Source organism: Strigops habroptila, chromosome 9 (genome assembly GCF_004027225.2).
Source record: "Strigops habroptila isolate Jane chromosome 9, bStrHab1.2.pri, whole genome shotgun sequence".
NCBI classification, from domain to species: domain Eukaryota; kingdom Metazoa; phylum Chordata; class Aves; order Psittaciformes; family Psittacidae; genus Strigops; species Strigops habroptila.
Genome location: NC_044285.2, coordinates 42,012,348 through 42,033,657, shown reverse-complemented (window position 1 = coordinate 42,033,657; position 21,310 = coordinate 42,012,348). Strand labels below are relative to the sequence as shown.

The 21,310-nt window shown below is 50.9% G+C and overlaps 1 protein-coding gene across 5 annotated transcripts in view; it reads left to right on the top strand.

Annotated features, from left to right (window-relative positions):
• FHL1 (four and a half LIM domains 1) overlaps nucleotides 1-21,310 on the top strand; it is a 36,255-nt gene that overhangs the window by 9,450 nt on the left and 5,495 nt on the right. Inside the window, exons 1-6 of one of the 5 annotated variants that reach the window (XR_003993079.1) lie at nucleotides 5,624-5,703; nucleotides 16,529-16,710; nucleotides 17,351-17,528; nucleotides 17,998-18,167; nucleotides 18,680-18,866; nucleotides 19,627-20,186. Coding sequence is in view for 4 of the 5 variants with exons in the window: in XM_030496970.1 (XP_030352830.1) it covers nucleotides 5,679-5,703; nucleotides 16,529-16,710; nucleotides 17,351-17,528; nucleotides 17,998-18,167; nucleotides 18,680-18,866; nucleotides 19,627-19,784 (900 nt within the window). In the remaining variant the exon portion in view is untranslated. Of the gene's footprint in view, nucleotides 1-5,623; nucleotides 5,704-11,933; nucleotides 12,136-16,528; nucleotides 16,711-17,350; nucleotides 17,529-17,997; nucleotides 18,168-18,679; nucleotides 18,867-19,626; nucleotides 20,626-21,310 lie in introns of those variants that run through there. The other 4 variants (XM_030496972.1, XM_030496970.1, XM_030496974.1 and 1 more) reach the window with 4 other exon arrangements.

The window sequence follows — 21,310 nt, the reverse complement described above, 5'->3', positions numbered from 1 at the left end:
GCCCATTGCTCACTGATAGAAGTGCTGTGATGGGCTGCTGGGAGACCCTTGGTGGGAGCATGGGAGAGGAGAGGGACCTTCTCTTGCCTCCCCACATCCTGGCCTGGCCCTGTGGAGGTGGGGATGAAGATATTTGCTGTTTCAGCAAATGAAAGGCAAATTCAATTTGGTAGCTTAAGTAACCTCCACTCCCCATCCTGCTGTGGTCCAGGCTGACTCTCGCCAAGTCTACTGACCTCAGCATTTCCAAAAACACCAGAGCCACTCAGGATTTGCTGGGCTACCCAAAAACTAGAGGGGAAGGAGAATTCCCCTGCCTCCCTCTCCGAAACCTGCCCATAGACTTCATCTATGCAGATGAGGACACTCAGCTGGGATGCGGGAGCTTACAAGGATGCTGGAGAGGGACTCTTCATCAGGAACTGTAGCGATAGGACAAGGGGTGATGGGTTCAAACTGAAACAGGGGAAGTTCAGGTTAGATATAAGGAAGAAGTTCTTTACTGTGAGGGTGTTGAGGCACTGGCACATGGTGCCCAGAGAAGTGGTAAATGTTCAGTCCCTGGCAGTGATCAAGGCCAGGTTGGACAGAGCCTTGGGTGACATGGTCTGGTGTGAGGTGTTTCTGCCCATGGCAGGGGGGTGGAACTAGATGATCTTAAGGTCCTTTCCATCCCAAACCATTCTATGATTCTATGCCATAAAGCAGGGCAGGGCTCTGAGAGCCATTCTGGGCTGGGTCTCTGGTTTTGGCTGAAACTGAATCCTAACCCTGATGAAAGATTTAAAGAGATTTGTTCCTTTTTTGTGTTTTACATTTGAATCGGTGTTTTCTAACCGACCCCATGGCAAATGCTTTTCAGTGTAGTCCTTGCCCCGCTCTGTTCTGATGTGATTTCCAGGGGGACCCCGGGATCCTTATCACTTTATGCAAAATGAGCTTTACATTCTGGTATCACACAGGCACTTTGAAAACGTTATCCCTGACTCCAGAGAAATGGCTCATCCATTTTAATGCCGTTATTAGAAATGGAATTGGCAACACTTATCCTCAGTGGGATTTGCTGTGCAGCTCGGAGGGTAGAAGCTGCGGAAAGCACTGGTGGAGACTTCAGAGAGCTCTCGTCACCCTGAGATGTGTGTGCTTTTGGTTCAGGGTTTCTGCTGAATGGAAAGAACAAGGTTTGATGTACACCAGAGAAAAGGGGAAAGCACAAATGTGTGGGGCAGTGGTGAGACAGGACTGGGGCTCAAAGCATCGAGACAGCAATGGGGCTCAAAGCATCAAGACAGCTTCTGGACTGAAAGGCAGAGAGGGGATACAGGGCATGCCTGGTGGTGGAGAAATGTGGGCTTGTGTGTCCCAGGGTGTTGTCTGCCTCTCTGGAGACATTCAAACCCCACCATGGACACGTGCCTGTGTAACCTGCTCTGGGTGGCCCTGCCTTGGCAGGGGGTTGAACCAGATGATCTCCAAAGGTCCCTTCCAACACTACTGGTTCTGGGACTCTGTGGTGGAGGTGTTGCATACAGGTGCTTTATTTGCTGTCTTAATAAGTGTAGGGAAACTGAGCTGGGGTGAGTGCTGGCCTCAGCTGGTGTCTGAGTGAAATGCTGTTTGAGGTGCTCAGATTGCTGAAGCAGCAACAAAAACCCCCAAACCTTAAAATAAATGTTTATTTTAAACCTTTTAAACCATTTTGTTTGTGGCAAATGAACTTGTAAGAACCAGCTGATCTCTGCTCCTCTCGGGGCACTGAGGAGGACTTCATGTTTGGCTGCAGTGCATCAAGGCTCTGGAGTTGCTGAGCTGGGAGTCCCTTGCTCCTGCGTGTGGAGGGAGGAAGGAGGGATGTGATGGGTCCATGCTCCTCTGGAAGTCTGCTGGCTCTGGTTTTGCCTGGGTCCTTGGTATCCTGGAGGCCAGTTTGGGAAAGGGCAGTCAAGGCAAGTTCAGTGGGATCAATGTGAGTGGTCTTCTACCTGGTGAGGGCTCCAATGCAAAAGGAGAGAGGCAAAGAGCCTGGCTGAGCAGCGTGATGTGTGGCTGTGAAATAGATGGTGGCTGAAGTCAACTCTGCCACAAACAAAGTCTGGGCAAAGGGGGAAGTTAAATGGCATCAGTTTGAGCAGAGCAAAACCAGCTTCATCTTACAAGTGAGTGGGTTCCTGTGGGTCTCCTCACCCTGCTCTGGTGTGTGCCTTCTCCTTGGCTTGTCCTGCAGCATGTCCCCAGACTGTCCTGGAGCATGGCCAGTGAATGCCCTTGTGATGTGGTGCCAAAAAAGCAGTTGTGAGTTTGAAGCCACTCCAAGGTGAAGGGTTTTCACTTCTCTGCCCTTGTTGTTGTTGGTACAATGTGGTCCAGACAGGCTGAACCTTCGTTGTGAGGAAGTTGACCCCTTCTTTCATTTTAAAACACACTTATCCCAAACTGGAGTTAAAATCAAACGCTCCTAAAGCAGAGGTTTCTGAGAATAACTTTTGTGACTAATTCAACCCCACAGGCTTCGCTGCAGGGGGCTTTGCAGCTTTGGTTTTCCTTGTAAAGAATGCCCAGCATATGTCCTGACAATTAGTCAGAGTGCCCAAAAATACCCGTCAGCCCTGCAAGCTGATCTCCTTTGGCTCTTGGAGCTGAGACAGACACAGGGGTATGCATCGAGGGGCTTTGGGGTGGGTTATTTTTACCGTGGCCACATAAAAAGGGTGATCTGGTCCTCCCAGCCACCAGCACTGTCTAACAAGTGAAGGTGCACATAGCCAAAAGCTAATCTTGCTTGAGGCGACTGTCCCATGCCCAGGGGAATGGGCTGGTTGTCCTGCTAAACCCATGTGCCAGGGCTGGTTCCTGTCAGCAATAAATCACTGCTCAGGGCATGGCCCTGCAGCCTGTGCCAAGTGCAGGCAGTGCTTTGATGGTGTGCTGGATGACAGGGAATCTTCCCAACCAGCATGCCAGTGCTCAGAAGGGCATGTCCTTCTCATTGCAGCAGTGGCCTCTCTTTACCTGTAGCCAGGCAGGTGCTTCTGCCCAGCCATTTGCTGTGAAGCTTTTGCTTTACCCTTCTCTGACCACCTGAGCTGGTTTTCTGTCCTTGGTGTATCCCACATGGTGAATTTCCAGAGGATGTTTTGCCTGAATCACAGCCCACAAACAGCCCCTTCTCCTCCTGTGAAAATAAAGCTCTTTAAGGGGAACACCTCCTTGGGCTTGCAGAGCATTGCTTGTGTGGGGTTTTGGCTTGACCGACTGTGCTGTGTGGGCAAAGGAAGGAGGTCTGCAGAGCCATCTGCCCAGCAGCTTCCCAGGAACAGGATGTTTTGCTAGGAAACGTCACTCCAAAAGCGTTCCCAACCTTTGGAGGAAGATCTTGGGCACAGCCCATAGCACCCACCTTGTGAGTCTTGCTGCCAGGTCTTGCTGAATGAAGGCAGGAGGATGGCAGGGCTGCAGGAAACCCATGTGGGGATGCTGGAGAGCACGTGTGTTGTAGCTGATGCCTGGGTAGTTGCTAGTTTCTGACTCATGGCAGATAGATTTCCAGGGAAGGTGAATGACCCAGATGCAAACTAACAGTTGAACTTCCTTGTGTGCTCTCCACAGCGAGCTGTTTAATGTCACTGGGAGAGAATCGCTCAGCCAGCTGCCCTGTGAGAAGCAAGGGAAAGCAATGAGGAGTGCAGAGAGTGTAGTGGAGGTTGTGAAACGCATCATTCCAGTGATGGCTCACTAACAACTTAGTGATGCCCTGACATGAGCATTTATTGTGTGGGCATGGTGGGATTATATTGCTATGAGTGTTCAGACCTCATCTGTCTTGGGAAAGACTGCCATGCAGACTGGCTGGGATCAGTGTGGTATTTGTTTGACAGGGACTTAAGTTACTTTTCTCACCTCTGAAGCCAGGGCTAAGCCATGGGAGAGGAGCTGTGACTGGCAAACCTTTGAATGGGCAAGAACCAGCTCATTTCTGCTCTTCTTATGGCAAATGACCTCTGAGGAGGACTTCACATCTGGCTGTGGTGCATTTAGGCTGCTTTGCACTGCTGGCTGGATCTGTGCATGATACATCTATAAGGCTGCAGGGAAGGAAGAGGTGAAGGCTGTGTTTGAGGCTTTTTAGCCCAGTTAGGGGCTTGATGCTGTTACAAAGCATCTGAATCAGACCAGTCTTGGCACACATGTGGATCTTTCTCCCAAGAGGAGCAAAGGAAGCCTTAGTGTCCCCTTAGGGTTGGCTGATGTCCAGGCATATTCAGACCTGTGCAGTTCATGTCAGGGTGTTGTGGGCAGCCTGCAGAGCCTCCCAATCCACTGTGTGCACTCACAGCTCTCCTCTGCACACTGAGCCAAGGCAGAAGGATGAGGAGACTGGGCTGGAAACATGGCCCAGGTTTAACCCAGTGAATTTCAGACTAATCCATTTGTCTTTCTAAGAGATTTTAAAAGAAATCTTCAACCTTTTGGGTCTGTCCCTTTCTGGGCTTGTACTGAAGGTCTAAATGTAATGGCAGGGACCACAGCAGGCACTCAGCATCCTTCCTGCTGGAGGATACAGTCTTGGTATCGTATCTGTAATACAGCAAAGAGCCACAGGGAGCAGGGAGCAGGGACAGGAGGAAATGGGCTTCCTTGTACTGTCTACTCAAAGCCACCCCTGTCTATATGGTGCCTGTGCAGCTCCTGTTCCCCTCCCTGACACAGGCAGGAGCAGGGCCAGGACCTCAACAAAGCTTTGGGTCTAGAAAGCAGCGCTTGATTTATGCGCTGCTGGTCCCCAAGGCCTTTGTGTCACTGCTGTCAGCCAGAGCTCTGCCACCTCAGCAACAGGTGATGGGAAGAAGTGCCAGTCAGGAGCGTGTGTGCAGGGCAGAGCAGATGGCAGCAGGGGAATAAATTGGGAGCTGCCATGGGAATAGTGCTGGAAACGCGCCAGCCTGGGAATGGAGGCAGATGGGAACAACCCCGTTTAGTTCTCTTCCTGGCTTTGCTGTTTATCAGATGTCTTTATTTCCAGCTCAGTTCTCTCTTGACCATCCTTTCACGTCTGTTTCTATACCCTCATCCTTATCTTTTTGTCTTTTCTTATCCTGCTTTATTTCCTCCCTTTTGTGTCTACTCCCACTATACCTGAGTTCCTGAAGGGCTACACAGCCTGTGCCTGCTTCCTTGTAAATCCATCCCCAGTTCCTCTGTCCCTACCTCCAGAGCTGATTCTAAAGCTCCCCCTTCTTCGCTCAGCACACAGATGTGACCCAGCTGTGGCAACAGGGAAGAATGGAATACACCCTGTGTGCCTTTGCCATGTGCTGCCCGTTTCCTTCTCCACCATCCCCTCGGAGATGGTTGTCTTGCCTGATGGCTGTTGTTTGTCCCCTCTGTCACTGCAATGATGTCCTTGCTGGCTTTGCCTCTGGATGTGGGTACATCCTGTGTGAATCATAGAATCAACTAGGTTGGAAAAGACCTTTAAGATCATGAAGTCCAACATGAAGCAGGGTGTCTCTGTCTTGGATTCATGTGAGTGCCTGCAGGATGCATGAGGGGTGCGGAGGCTCATCCTTGTGTGCAGAAGAGGGGAACTGAGCTACGGTTGAGTCTTTTGAAGCAGTTTTGTGACACTTCAAATAGAAACTGTCCAGTTTTGAACTGAACTCTCTGTTCAAAAGGACTAGATGGAAACTCTTCATTTTGGTTCAGGTATGTTCAGGGGTGGCATGCAGGGTCCTTGGCTGGGGGAGCAGGGAGCATCCCTTGGCAGCCCTCTCTGGGCACTCTGCAAGCACACGGGACACTGAGTGCTTGGAGAGCTGGATCAGCCCCAGGTTTCAGTCCCAGATCCCAAACCTGCCTGCAGCAGCAGCCACCAGCCAGAGTAAGAGCGTGGCAAGGTTGGAAGCAACACAAGGCTTTGTGTAATGGGGAGCCCATAAAGTGTTCCCCATTAAAGGGGATGGCCGGGGTGTGTTTCTGTGCGGGGTTACCGGGCTTTGCTGAGCAGGAGGCACAGTGTTACCCCAAGAACTGGGCAGGTGCTCCCCTCCTGCTCCTGTTTACTGCTTCTTTCTTTGATGATGGTGACTAATAGTGCATCAATGCCTGGGTTATATCGGCTCTATTTAGGACTTTCTGCCCCGTGAGTGACAGCAGGATGTGTGAGCAAGCTGACCTTTTCTGGCAGGATTGTTGGGGCAAGAAAATACTCTGGAAACCACAATGTGAATCATTTGTCTATCCAAGTGGATGACACTATGCCCCAGCCATGTTGCTTTGCAGTCAGACCCCTGTGGTGGGGTCAGTGTGTCCAGACCTGCTCCCTGGAGAGCTTAAAACCTACAGGCCAGGTTCAAAGACATGAAACCCCAAGCCTGCATGTCCTGCTGTGTATCAACAACATGCCTGTAGCACTCATTCTTATGGGACCTATGGGTGCATGGTGCCTGGGTAGCAGAGAAGGGCTCAGCCAGGGCTGGCACACCTCCATTCTGGGGCACTCTCTCTTTCATGGACTCAGAATGGTTTGTGTTGGAAGGGACCTTAAAGCTCATCTGGTTCCAACCCCCTGCCATGGGCATGGACATCTTCCACTAGAGCAGGTTGCTCACAGGGCAGCGATGTCCCTCCTTGGCACTTGTGCTATTCCTTGCACCACTGATGTGTTTAATCACCTGGGCTTGTGTGGCCAAAGCGGGGCTTGAGAAGGAGATGGGAATTGTCCGAAGTCATACAGCCAAAACCAGCCAAGAAACCAAAAGCAGCCTTATCCTCTCAGTAAGTTCCTCAGTCCATTCCTGCTGTGCTGGCCCAGGAGACCACACATTCAAACAAAATGGCCTGTTTATGACAGACAGCTCTGGGAAATCACCAGTGAGCTGTGCCGTGCAATGCTTCCCCAGGGAGATCCATGGTGAAGCTTCATGGGCATCAGCAGGGCTGAGTCTTCCTCCTGCTTTTGGCCATGCTTTCTCCCTCCCACCTCCTCCAGCCTGTGCCCCTTGTTGTGCTGCAAACACACGTGCATTTGTGCACATGGAACAATTTGGTGGCCAAGTATCCATCCCTCCTCTCCACATGCCTCTGCAGTGCTGCCAAACCATTGCTGAACTGGGATTGGTGGGACGTGGCAGCTGCTGCCATGACACAACAGCGCTATTCCGCCTTTTGGGATGGGGAGCAAAGGTTAGTGTTTCTAATGGAAATACGAGGGTGTTCTGGGGGAAGTAGGAAGTGACTGCTGGGTGGGAAGGGTGCCAGAGCTTTGTGTGGGGGACTGGAAAGGAATGAGAATGGTTAATGATGCAAACTCCGCGTGCATTGCCAAAAATGAACTCATGTCTAAATACTACAGTGAGCGCAGCGAGATTAGCACAGGAAAACACCAGTTGTGAGGGTTCCTGTTACCAACTGAATTATGCAAACAATTTGCTTGAGTTTCTAGATGAGCTGGGGCAGAGCAACGGTGGGTTTTTCCAAGCCAAAGTGTTTCAGTGTGTTGGTAATTTAGCACGTTTCCCAGCCTCAATCTGCTATCCAAGTGGATCCGCACTGCGCTCTTTTGGGATGGCATGCTGTTAAGTGTGGCCTTTTCCAAGCCATGGCGGAGATGCTGGTGAGATGCTGACATTGTGTGTGTGATACCTGGGGGCCCTCCGGTGGGTGTGAAGGCCCACGGGATCACCGAGCCCAGTGCTGGGGTTGGAGCTCTTGGGACCACTGTGATGGGAAGGGGAGATGCTCCCAGTTCCTGGCTGTAGCAGAGCTGCTCGGGATGGAGATGCTGATTGTTGTTTGGAGGCTGGACACCACCGCAATGGGCTCCCTAAGAGGAATGATAAACATTGGCTCTTCCCAGTGGCTGTGGGGGAGGTAACTGACTTTCCCACGGCCGTGCAGTGAGTCAGTGTCGAGGCGGGATTAGCAGCTGGGTGTCTCTGGCCACCGGCCCTGAGCGCGCCTCGCCTCCAATTGCATAACCCAGAGCTGCTGCATCCCCCACGGGAGCCCTCAACCAGAGCTCCTGGCCTGACCCGGGTGGAAATAGGTGGGTTGGTTGGAGCTGGGGTCTTCCAGGGAGGTTCATGGACACTTGGGTGAAAAGGACAGAGACACCAGCCAGTGTCCTCTATAAGCCACATGCTGGGGAATGAGCCCATCCACAGTGTTAGATGCTGGAGAGCATCCAGGATCATGAAACCCAGTTTTCCAATTGCTCACTTTGAACCACTAGTGCCTTGTGCTTCCTTAGGGTAAAAGCTGGAGGAGGAGCAGGTATGGAAGTTTCACTGGCAGTAAAACTTCCTCATGACCCTTGTGTTGAAAGCACATCTATAACCCACCCATGAATGCATCTTCTGGTACTTCTATGGGCTGCCAGCTGCATCCCCAGGGGTACAACCCACACTCCAATTCCTGGACTGCAGCCCCTCCAGCTCCCATGGGGCTGTGATCCACCTCTTCCCTTCAGCAATGGCAGTGTAGAACTAACATTGGGTCTGTAATTCAGCTCAGGACTGTTTTGAGACACAATCTAGCTCTAAAGCCAAGGCCAAATAGTACTAGCATGGGGTCAGGTTCCTCGGGCGCACTGTGCCTTTGGGACTAATTTGGGTGCTGAGTAGCTGGGCAGGTATTTACATGTGGCCTACAGAGACCTAGAGGTCTCTGGATCCTATTCTTCTCCCTTGGATCACCTAAAATGGTAAGAATTTTCAAGGGGGATTAAGGTTGTGATCTCTGTGGAGGGGAGTGGACATCTGGTAGGAGTCCCGTCCGTATTAATAGCCTCCCTTTAAATGTATGTTATCAAAGGGGGCAGCTCCTAATCAGCCAAGAGACTGGGAACTCTGTTACCTAAGGGGCTGCTGGTGACTTTGGGCTTCTAATCATGGCTTTCCACAGGCACACAGGTAAAGTGGATGTGCTGCTGGGTGTGATTTGGGAGAACTACCTGTACCCCTGGTACATAGGGAGGGAGGAAGGTTTTGCTAACAGGCTCCTGCACCAGAGAAAGAACTTGAATTTAGTCTCCAGCCTCAGCAATTTCGACTGTAACAAATGATGGCAAATGGGCTTCTAACCAGTGTGGGGACTGGTGCTGGGAGCACGGTGCTAGCGGTGGCCTCATCTATTCTGTAAACTGCATTAGATATTAAGTGCTTTTGTATTTGCTGCTGCGGTTAGGCTGGGGCTCAGCTGGGCTTTGAGGAAGCCTATAGGTGAAAATGGGGGTGATGCTTTTCCTCGCAGCAAGCTTGCTACAGCAGTGATTGCAGTGAGGAGGGGAAACCCATAGCAAAGAGGGGCATGCAGCAGTCCAGTGTGTGAGCCCAGGTGCTTTGTTCTGCTCTGGTGGGAAGTTTGTGCTTGCTCCCTCTTTGTCTTGTAGATGAAACAGACTGACCCTCACCAGCAATAGGAAAACGTTCACTTTTCCTTCCCCATTAACACTGATAGGAATCTTGAGAGCGTGTTTTGCACATACCCATGGCACAGGATGTGTTGTGTCTTCCAGCCATGACTCATCTCCTCTAGCCCTCCAATTACAGACAATGGAAAGCTCTCGGGGGATTTTAGAAGCTTACCTGATTCTTAAAAGCTAACCATGTCTGTGTGTGTGTCCAGCATGCATTTACAATCCTACAGCACAAGGTACAGTGGCAGGGACATCACATCCCTTAATGAGACATAGCCCAAAGGGTGGATGTGCCAGGGGAGAGGGTGTCGAGTTTGGGACACAGCTCCTGTGGGCACCAAACCAAGCTGCTGCACAGCAGGAGCCAGGGGACAGTGGTGTTTATGAGACATGGTTGGGAGCATAGAGCCTCTTTGGAACTAGGGAGGAAAGTAGCAATAAGCTGTTTAACTTCACACTCAGCCTCTCAGGACAAGGCAAGAGCATGATGGCACGTAACTGCTTGGGCTTTGTGTGGAACAGATATACATTATGCAAGATACATTCCTGAGTAAAATCTCTGTTTTCTTTCTCATCTTCCTTAGTGGAGTAATCTCTAGGGTGAGGACCCGTGGATTTGGTGTTGCGCTGTAATACAGAATGCTGAAGTGTCTCCATAGAATCCCAGACTGGTTTGTGTTAGAAAGGATCCTGAAGCTCATCCACCTCCAACCCCTGCCACGGGCAGGGACACCTTCCACTAGAGCAGGTTGCTCCAAGCCCCTGTGTCCAACCTGGCCTTGAACACTGCCAGGGATGGGGCAGCCACAGCTTCTCTGGGCACCCTGTGCCAGCGCCTCAGCACCCTCACAGGGAAGAGCTTCTGCCTCAGAGCTCATCTCAATCTCCCCTCTGGCAGGTTAAAGCCATTCCCCTTGGCCTGTCCCTACAGGCCCTTGTCCAAAGCCCCTCTCCAGGTTTCCTGGAGCCCCTTTAGGCACTGGAGCTGCTCTAAGGTCTCCCCTTCAGGAGCCTTCTCTTCTCCAGGCTGCCCCAGCCCAGCTCTCTCAGCCTGGCTCCAGAGCAGAGCTGCTCCAGCCCTCGCAGCAGCTCCGGGGCCTCCTCTGGTCTCGCTCCAGCAGCTCCACGTCCCTCTTGTGCTGGGACCCTTTGTCTTCAGAGCAGATGCTGCAGTTGGAGTGCTGCCACCAACAAGTTATAGCAAGGTGCCTGTGCCCAGGGGTGAGTCCTCCTCAGCAGGAGAAAAGCTCATGCTTGGTTCTTGGGACACCAGGGCACCAGAAGGCCATGCAGCTCCTGAGGTGGGGCAGATCCATGCACAGCTGGGAACATCCTCAAGGAGTCTCAAATGCCCAAGGCAGTCACAGAGTAAGTTAGCTGCTGAACGGAACCCTCCGGCTTTAGCTGAATTAGTTTGGAAGGGTTTGGACTTCACTGCTTAAACTGTGCCTGAGTGCTCAGCCTTACTCTAGGCAGCGGTGCTGTTAGCCTTAGCTGAGCTCTGTATTAAGTGCAGAAGGAAGCCCTGGGGGAAGAGTTTGCAGGGCTGAGGCAGTGTGATTGTTAATAGCATGTCCTTACTTCCCAAGGGAACTGTGAAGATTTACTAATGATCGGGATGTGCTTGGACAGAGTGGCAATAGGACCGTTGGGAATGGTTTTGGCACCTGCCTGAGGAACTTGGAGCTCTTCTTGTTCTAAATAAAGAAGCTTCCATGTTATCAACAGACTCAAAGAGTATGCGACCTGCACGTGCCCCAGCCTGGCAATGGGAGAGCAGCACTGACAGCCCTCCCAGCACATCATTTCTTCCTTTCCTTTGGCATTGCAAATGCTTTTTGTGCAGGCAGAGTGCCAATGACCTTGAGGTGCAGGCTGGGGTGGCATTTTGTATTTTGGATGAAGGAGACCCTTCTTTTAAGGGTATTCCCTGGTATTTATAGCAAAGCATGTGGCACTGCACAGAGGAATGCTAGGAACAGTAACTCAGGTGACAGAGAAGGGAATGGCAGGTCCTGAGCTGAAATAGGTGTCTGGATCAGCATGGGATGCGTGTGCTTAGTCTGCTGAGGAAAAGAAAACTGCTGGAGAGTCAAAAAGCAATTCCTCTTTTCCTTCCATATTGCCAGATGACGCAGTTGTGTGTAGGGCAGAGGGTGAACACCCTCAGCTTCTCAAGTGGCAGAATAATCAGTAAAGGTTAAATTCCAGTTTCCTGGGTTGTTTTTAGATCCCACGCTTCAAGTTCTTCCTTGGTGGTTTATCACATTTAGACATGTTCCAGAGGGACATTAACACACATCCTGTGCTAAGTGCTTTGCTTATCAGCTCTGCTTCAGCTCCCTTTGCTGAGTGCTTCGGTTTCACTTGTGCAAACCACTGTGATGCTGCCTTGTGGGACGCAATGCACTGGGAGGAACCAGCGCAGGGGCTATGGGAGAGGCAGGGCTGGGTGTTACAGCAATAGCTTTGGTGAGGTGGCACTTCTTAGGTCTGCACCCTTTCCATCCCAAAGCTTGCCATGCTGCAGGGTGTAGAGGCAGCCCTGACCTGTGACTGCTTCACACACAGTGTCAGTATGACTTGAGGTGCATGGAAGCAGGCGGAGCTCCGGTGTTTGGAAGATGGAAGGTATGGTTGGCAAAGGGCTGAGGAGCTGCATGTGAAAAGCAGCAGATGCTCCATGGGGACAACTGGCTAACTGGCATCTCTGTGGTCAGGTAAATGTTAGGGTTTGGGTTCCAGTGGGTCTTTGTGCCAAATACCCTGACACTCGAGAAGGCCACCGGTCTGGCCAGGCACCCTTGAGCTGTAGCCAAAGCCATCAGGGAGCTACATTTACAGAGCACCCTGCCAGGGCTGGTGGCAGAGGGACACCTTGCTCAAGGGGGATTCTCTTCTGGAAGTGTTGCTGGAGATTTCTTGAGCTCTTGTTCTTATTGAGGGTCCTTTGGCTACTTAAGAATGGGCATGTGCTGCACTTACCCCTCTCCCCTGATCCTCTGTGCATGGATCATAGAATGGTTTGTGTTGGAAAAGACCTTAAAGCTCATCCAGTTCCAAGCCCCTGCCACGGGCAGGGACGCCTTCCACTAGAGCAGGTTGCTCCAAGCCTGTGTCCAACCTGGCCTTGAGCACTGCCAGGGATGTCAGCCTGGGCTGGGGAGTAGTTCCAGTCTGTCCATAGTTTTCCTCTGTTTTCTAAATCCCATTCTGTGGCTTCAGAGTGAAGCTGAAATGGGGTTTGGGTCAGTGCATGTTCTCAGGGTACATGATGCTCCTGGGCTTAAACAGGAGACTCTTGACCAGGCTGTCAGCTCAGAGACACTGCAGTGTGGTGTGATGGTACAACCAAGTAACTTCCAAGCTAAACCAGCCGAGTGCACTGTGGTGGTTTTAAGCACATCACTGTGAAAAGAAGCACAAAGGTGCAGCGCTTTGGGGTTTGGTGCTTAGTTTGCTGAGTGCTTACCCTGAGCTCCAAGCTCTGCATTGCTCTAGCATGGCTGTGCCACTGGGGCGAAGTGTCCTTAGTTTCACAACTTGCCTGTTTTCCAGACAGCAAAGACACGTCAGGGTTAATATATGTGGAAGCTCTGGCAAGTTAAGCTGTGGGTGCAACTGGAATAGGTTATTAAGGAGCTAAACATCTCCAAAACCATGATCTGCTGCCAACCAGGCCTTAGATGATGCATTTATTCTTTTACAGAGCACAACATATACCTGTTCTGTCTATCTGCTGTGAGAGGGGCCAAGACCCTTAGGGGAGCAGCAGCAGGATACTAAATACCTCTTCCTCAGGGCAGCAAAGCTCTTAAGTCTCCATGGACATTTGCTCCATCCTGGGAAAATGATCTGGTGGCCCCAGCATAGCCACTACCAGCGAGGGGCTCTGCTCTGCCCCAGACCATCAGCTTTTGGAGCCATCATGCCCCAGTCTCTGGGTGGGCTGCTCCCATGGGAGGGTTTTAGATGGTCTGGGCATGGAACGGGTGAGCAGAGATTGAGCAGCCAGCACACTGAGTGGACGCTGTGGTCAGTGCATCTTCACTGCAGACAAGGGGATAGAGGTGCCTTTCCTAGGTCTAGCTCAGGAATGCTACTGCTGAGGGCAGAAAGCTCCTGGGAAAACTGGAAGCAAATGAATTCCCTGGCCTATGCATGATGAAAGGGGCTTTTTGGTGCATGAGATGGCAGGAGGCAGGCAGCAGCTCTGTGTGGCCAGCCTGGCTGCCAGTCCCAGTGTTAACTTGTCTGCGGAGCTGCTGTGATAGATGTGTGTCTCACGTTAGCGTACGAGGCATTCCATGGGGACACAGGATTGTGTTACTCCCTGAGCCATATGTTCACGATTATGTGTTCTGGTTGAGAGCAACCCTAAACCTGAGAGCAGGAGCATTTCGATGCCATGTGCCCTGGGCTCTGTGCAACTGCATCGCTTCTAAATAAAGCCCCCTTGCTCGCTGAAGCCCTGCAGGGTGGCAGGGCCCCGCATAGTTTCCATGTTTCCCAGCTGTTTGTTTGTTTCTTGAACCGGTACAAACACAACCCTCACTGGAGGGTTGTCAGCAGGACGTGGCCATCTCCTGACCTCGGTCCCCATAGAGCACAATTCCTCAGCCTGCTCCTGGGAGGTTTAGGGGAAGTGAAAAGGTGTTATCCTGGTCCCCACCTCTGCTGCGGCCGCCCTGTGCGATGTGATGCTCCAGGACTATCTGCCCTGCTTTCTGGAAGAGAAACGCTCCAACTTGTTCTGGCCTCATGTTATTGAAAGGGTGACAAAGGAAGGAGATGACTCTTGGATTTTATGTGCAAAGTAACAGTGTGAGGCGCATCTCCTGTCCCAGCATCTTCCACTGCCCATCAGCAGCTTCCTGAGCCCTGACATGAGGCAGAAGAGCTCTGAAATAACAGCAAAGCATTGATTTGCAGGCAGGCACCACCCTGGGCTTTGCATGTGGCTGTGTCAGGGCTGCCCGTGGTGGTGCCAACTCAAAGGGAAGAAGACTTGGGTTGGCAAAAGAGATGGTGAAGGCAGCAGCCACCCTCACTTCTTGCTGGTGGGGACCTGTTGGGTTTGATGTTTGAGGCAGCAGCGATGATCATCTGTGCCAGTTTGGGGATTTCTCCTGCTGACAGGCTGGACCACGCAGTCGATGGTGGATCCAGGATTACTGGTGTGGGTCCAAGAGAAAGCGGTGTGAACAGGTCCTCGTGCTGTAACAACACAGCAGTCCTGATTGCGCAGCATCCTGTGGCCAAGGGGAAGCCCAACAAGGTCCCACTGACCTTCCTGTGCTATGGGGCACAGCCAGGAACAGTGTACCCCAAGATCCTCATGCCCTGTTCCCATTAACAAAGGTGATGTGCTGGGGCATGGAGCGGGCTGGCTGTTGTGCTGCTGAGCTCTGCCATAAACAGCAAAGCAGCCCCTAAACTCCAGGGCTTGGTGGGGTGGCCTGAGTGAGGCTTTTTCCAAGTGGAAAAGGACCTGGGGGTGCTGATTGATGGAACTGAACAGGAGCAGCTTGTGCCCAGGCAGCCAAGAAGCCGCCAGCATCCTGGCCTGGCTCAGCACCAGTGTGGCAGCAGGGCCAGGGCAGTGACTGTCCCCCTGTGCTGGGCACTGGTGAGGCCGCACCTCGAATCCTGTGTCAGTTCTGGGCCCCTCACTGCAAGAGAGACATTGAGGTGCTGGAGCGGGGCCAGAGAAGGGCATGGAGCTGGTGCAGGGCCTGGAGCACAAGTGTGATGAGGAACGGCTGAGGGACCTGGGGGGGTTTAGTCTGGAGAAGAGAAGGCTCAGGGGGGACCTTATCGCTCTCTCCAACTGCCTGACAGGAGGCTGGAGCCAGGAGGGGGCTGGTCTCTGCTCCCAAGGAACAAGGGATGGGACAAGAGGAAACGGCCTCAAGCTGCTCCAGGGGAGGTTTAGATGGAGCTGAGGAACAATTCCTTCCCCAAAGGGTGCTCAGGCATTGGAACAGGCTGCCCAGGGCAGGGCTGGAGTCACCGTCCCTGCAAGTGTTCACACCCCGTGTAGCCGAGGCCTCAGTGCCATGGGTTAGTGGTGGCCTTGGCACTGCTGGGAACGGTTGATCTTAAAGGTCTTTTCCAGCCTGGTTGAGTCTATGTAGGGGGAGACCTTTTCTTCTTTGTCGGTTTTGTCTCTTTATGTGAAAGCCCAGTGGAAAGAGGCAGCTGGAAGCACAAAAGGCCTCGGAGGGCTGCAGCTGGCTGGGAACATGGAAACTATTCTGCTGTGCTCATGGCGGGGTGATTTCTGCACACAAACTATGCAGCCAGCCCCTCACCGAGGCTGCGGTGGGTCTGGCTGTGATGAACCCAGTGGCTGTTGGTATGGAGTGTCACATCCCTGCTTGATGTGACATCCCTGCTTGATGTGACATAGGACAATAGGACATGGGACAATAAATCCATTTGGTATCCGTCCTCTTCAGAAGGTGATGGGGAAGGGCTAGTGTGGGACTTTGCCCTCCTTGGCCAGAGAGCCCACCCTGCCCCTCTGTAGGCAGGTATTTTGTATCTTGGATGGCTTTTAAGGGAACTGAAAAGAGTTGTGTTACTGATGGATTGTTGTATGGGGTTTGTGCGGCAAGGTTTTGGTAACCGGGGGGGGCTACGGGGCTGGCTTCTGCGAGAAGCTGCCAGAAGCTTCTCTGATGTCCAATGGAGCCAGTGCCAGCTGGCTCTGGGTTGGACCCACCACTGGCCAAGTCCCAGCCCACCAGTGATGGTGCTAGTGCCTCTGTGATTATGTATTTCAGGTGGGGGGAAAAACCTGCACAAGAGCAACTGCGGCAGAAAAGAGGAGTGAGAATATGTGAGGGGAACAGCCTGCAGCCCCCAGTGTTGGTGCAGAAGGAGAGGAGAAGGTGCTTCCCCTGTGTTGTTTATTATAAGCCATTGAGCTGACAGAAATACTGCCCCACCAGTGCTGCTTTCTCTACCAACAAGCCCTCGAGGAGCAGGACACCACCATGTGCTCATTGCTGAGCCACCTTCCTGATGCTTCTTATTTGCACAGACCCAAGAAGGTGGAGCAGTTATTGGGGCTTCAGTGGTGTAAGTTCATGCTGGTTTCTCTTGCAGGGCCTGGCAGTTACACCGTGGGCACCATGTCGGAGCGTTTCGACTGCTTCTACTGCCGCGACTCGCTGCAAGGGAAGAAGTATGTGCAGAAGGAGGGTCGCCACTGCTGCGTCAAGTGCTTCGACAAGATCTGTGCCAACACCTGCATCGAGTGCAAGAAACCCATCGGAGCCGACTCCAAGGTGAGTGCTGAGCACTCGGATGGAGGATGAGCAGGAGAGAGGGAGATGCTGATAAACCTCCTCTTTGTTTTCCTGGTTCTGGTCTGTTTCTGAGCTGTTGTATGAAAATGAGTCCTCTGGTGAGTCCTCCAGCTGACAGGCCATGAACTGCAGCACTATAATAGGGGTGCTCACAGCAAAGCTCATCTCAGAATCTCAATTCAGACACATGCTGAATTGTTCCTGAGCAGAGCAGTGCAGAGTCCTGCAGCCTGTGCAGGATCTTTGGGCAAAGCACTTGGGCTGCAAGGGTCTGATTGCTGTCAGTTTGCCAATCATTTATTGCTTCATGTTTATGGCAATAGCAACGATTGCTATCTAGAGCTAGAGAGAACGTGATAACCAGAGGAGCCCACACTTACAGAACCTCCAATCTCAAAGCTGTTGGTTTGAAGCATCTTTTCCTACCCTGAAAGCCCACAGTGAATGTGACTGTGCTGGGAGTTTGGTTAGTGTCCTTCCCTTAACTGCTTGCAGCTCCGACCACTGAATGCAGATGTGCTGAGGAACTAACAGATCCTGTGCTGCTGAGGCTGATGGGTTTAGGGCTGCTCAGTGAGTGAGAAGGGCTAATTGCTCACTGCATGTCTGTTCATTCCAGGAGCTGCATTTCAAGAACCGTTACTGGCATGACACTTGCTTCCGCTGTGTCAAGTGCTACAAGTCCCTGGTGGATGAGCCCTTCATGCTAAGGGAGAACAACAAGGTTTGGTGCGGTGACTGCACTACCAATGAGGATGCACCCAAGTGTAAGGGCTGCTTCAAGCCTATTATTGCAGGTACTGGTGCTGCGATGGGGTGTAACCGGCAGGTTCTGCTCTAGGGCAGAACCATGGTGGGCTGTCAAGCTGTGGTGGCTGCAGCTGGGGGTATGGGCATCAAGGGGGAAGGCTGGAGCATCACAACGTGGTGCAAGTTCTGAATGTTGCTCTCATCTGAACCATTTCATTCAAGTGCTGAAAGGCTGCTTTGCCTCATGTAGAGAGTTCACCTCAGTAGTTAGTCTTAAACCATTTATACCAAAAGCTTTGCTCTGTAAATCAGGGGCCTCTTCTCAGGCTCCTGTCTGATAAATATTGAAAGTAAACCTAGAAGGCCCTAGCTGAAATCAGGTACAGAAATTAACAGCTCATCCCTTGTCCACATTACAGTTGGACAGATCTTGCCTATAGGTATGTCACTGCACAGGGTGGGGAGTTTGCCACAAGCCTGAAATCCCACATAACGAGTTATTTCTGTCTGTTGTAGGAGACCAAAACGTTGAGTACAAGAAGATGGTCTGGCACAAGGACTGCTTCACTTGCAGCCAGTGCAGGAAAGTGATTGGATCCGGGAGCTTCTTCCCCAAGGGTGATGACTTCTTCTGTGTCTCCTGCCATGAGAATAAGTTTGCCAAGACCTGTGCTAAATGCAAGAATGTAAGTACTGCCCCTTTGCAAAGGCAATGCCAGAACTCGCTGTCCCATGTCATTTGGAAGCTAGGAGAGTAGATGATGTCAAGGCTGTACCAATGTTGATGTTCTTTCCTTGAGACACTGCTGCAAGCAGCTGGTGTAATGCTGTGTGAGCTAATGGTTCTCGTGCAGTGCAGTATCTGAGCAGGGATGGGGCAGCCACAGCTTCTCTGGGCACCCCGTGCCAGCGCCTCAGCACCCTCACAGGGAAGAGCTTCTGCCTCAGAGCTCATCTCAGTCTCCCCTCTGGCAGGTTAAAGCCATTCCCCTTGTCCTGTCACTGCATGTCCGTGTCCAAAGCCCCTCTCCCAATTTCGTGTAGCTCCTTTAGGTATTGGAAGACTGCAGGATTTCAGGCCAGAGGAACTCAAGTGTGCTGCACTCTTTAACTTTCATGAACCCCCTCCAGCCCATGCCTGCACCATCTCTCTTCCTCCCTGTCACCTCTAAACCCATCGCTGCTCTTTGCCTTCTAGCCCATCACTTCTGGAGGCCTCACTTACCAGGAACAGCCTTGGCATTCCGAGTGTTTCATTTGCTCCAACTGCAAGAAGCAACTGGGTGGGAAGCGCTTCACGGCTGTAGAGGATCAGTTCTACTGTGTTGAATGCTACAAGGAATGTGTTGCCAAGAAGTGTGCTGGCTGCAAGAATCCTATCACAGGTACGTTGGAGTAAATGCAGCTTGAGGGCACTGGGTGCTTGAGGTTGAGGAACAGGGATCTCCACAGCCCTGCAGCTCAGAGGCTGCTCACACCAGAAGCAGGCCCAGTATCACAAGCCCAATCCCAGCAATTCACATGTGATCTAACGATAAGCCATCTGTTCTGGATGGATGGAACTTGAGCTGGTAACTGAGCTCTTCACCCTTTGCATGCCTCAACTTTACCTCCTTCAGAACTTCCCCAACTAGAAATGTTCCATCTATGTCTTAGTCTGGGAACCTCAAGTCTACAAATGCAGTATTTTATTGCCCCAAAGTGACATTTGCTCCACTTCTGATGTATTTTACTGGCTTACAAAGCTCAGCCCTGAAATGTGGGGCTGCCTATCCTGCCAGTCCCATGAGACTTCCATTCCAGTCAGAGCCCATACCAACCAAGCAGGATGTTTAGCCCAACTGCTCTCCTTGCTCTACGTCTCAATCCTTCCTTCAGCTTGACTGTTCCCTGGAGAAAAGGATCCAAGGGGAAAAGCTTATTGTAGAAATGAACCACACAAATCTTAAGCTACTAAGAGCAGTAATACTGAGCAGCCAACAGTGTAGTTCCATTGCAATTTTGGCTACTATTTTAGGCCCACAAACACAGCTTGTGAGACTGCAGGAGCATGGGATGCAGTTAGAATGGGAGTTGCTGCTTGGTGGGCGAACCCAGCCAAGGGACAAGCTACTATCGCCGTCCTATAATTGTTTTCTCTCCTAGCAGGATTTGGAAGAGGAACCAGTGTGGTTAACTACGAAGATGAGTCCTGGCACGATTACTGTTTCAAATGCACCAGGTGTGCCCGTGGCCTGGCCAACAAGCGCTTTGTTCGCCATGATGGAAAGATTTACTGTGCTGAGTGTCCCAAACGGCTGTAAGGAGCAGACTAGAGCAGAGTTTAGAGCCCTGCTTTCCAAACCAGGCCTGGGAAAGGAGCAGGTTTTTGCATGTTAAGCATTTAAACTTTTTCCATTTTAGTATAAAAACTAAAGTAGCCTTAATAGACCGGGTTTGACTTTTGAAGCTCCTGCAGTATAAAAGCATGTAGCGTTGCAAAGATCTAACCTTGTTTCTAAGTAACTCTTAGTGTAAAGATTTGAGATGCTGTTAGACTTAGCAATCCACATACTACATAACCTGTGTGTGGCTTAAACTAAAACAAAGCTGGTTTTAAAGTTGCCTGGTAAACGTTTAAGCTTGGCACTGAAATGAAGTGGGTTTGACAAGGCATGTTCAGCTCAGAAACAGAGATGTAAAGGTTGCAGCTTGGCTCAGAGATGGTGATTATGATGCTTTTACAAGTACATCACATACATTCATTTATACATTACATACATCACATCATTAATAGCAGCTCAATAATGAATCCCTTAGCTTAGCTACTGCACCAAACTGCAACACATGTATGGAATGGCTTCACTTTACATATAACAATGTTTTGGCAGTATATTTAGCTGTAGTTAAATTCCCACAACTTGTTTTAGTCTTGCTTTCCGCATGGTTTGCCCCAAAGTTTTACTCCTCAGCTTTTTTTATATCATTGTTTAAATGAGGCTGTCCAGATACAATTATTAATCCATTAACAAGAAGGAAATCTTTCATCTACACCAAAATGCACGTGCAGTTAAGAAGTGCCTTTAAAACAGCTCAGACAACGATAGCTCTCCTATCAGTGTATGGTTTATGATTTAATAAAAATGAGACTTGTGCCTGCTTGGAGTCCTGCAGTCTGGAAAACTGGTTTTGTACTTACACAGTTGACACCTCATGGGGCCGAGTTCTTGAAATCAAGTCTCATGCATTGATACTGGCAAAGTCAGGAGTCAGCTGTTGTGCCATAGCACCCTTAAAGAGCTGAGAAACAAAGCATCAATTTCCATAAACTCATCTTTTGAGCATATAACTGACACTGGACCATCTGCCAGGAACAGCCTGTGTGAAAAAGCCCTTTAGGAGAGCATATGTGCTGGGACTGTCCATGCACAGATCTACTACCCTTCTACTACCCTTCAACACTGGCTTAAGGTTGATGATGTTTTTTCCACAGCAGTGAAATACAGAAATTGTTATCAACTGGATGCTGCTCCAGTTATTCATCCTCTTTTGTTCACAAGCACCTACCAGAAACAAAGAGCCCTTTGCAAGCAAAATCAGGCAGCACCTTGCTCTATTCTTGATGGTCACTGCTCCTGTGGCTACAGAGCATGGCTGGACTCACCCTTAGACCATAAAGGTGTTGGTGCTGCAAGTGAAAGGCAAGAGCTTACAGTGAAAAGCAAGTTAAAGAATTCAAGTTATGAACATGCCATCAACATATACAAACACAGCAACATCCAGAGAGGTTTGCTAGTACAAATAACTTCCCAACCACACAAACACGATCACCAAAAAGACTACTACCAGT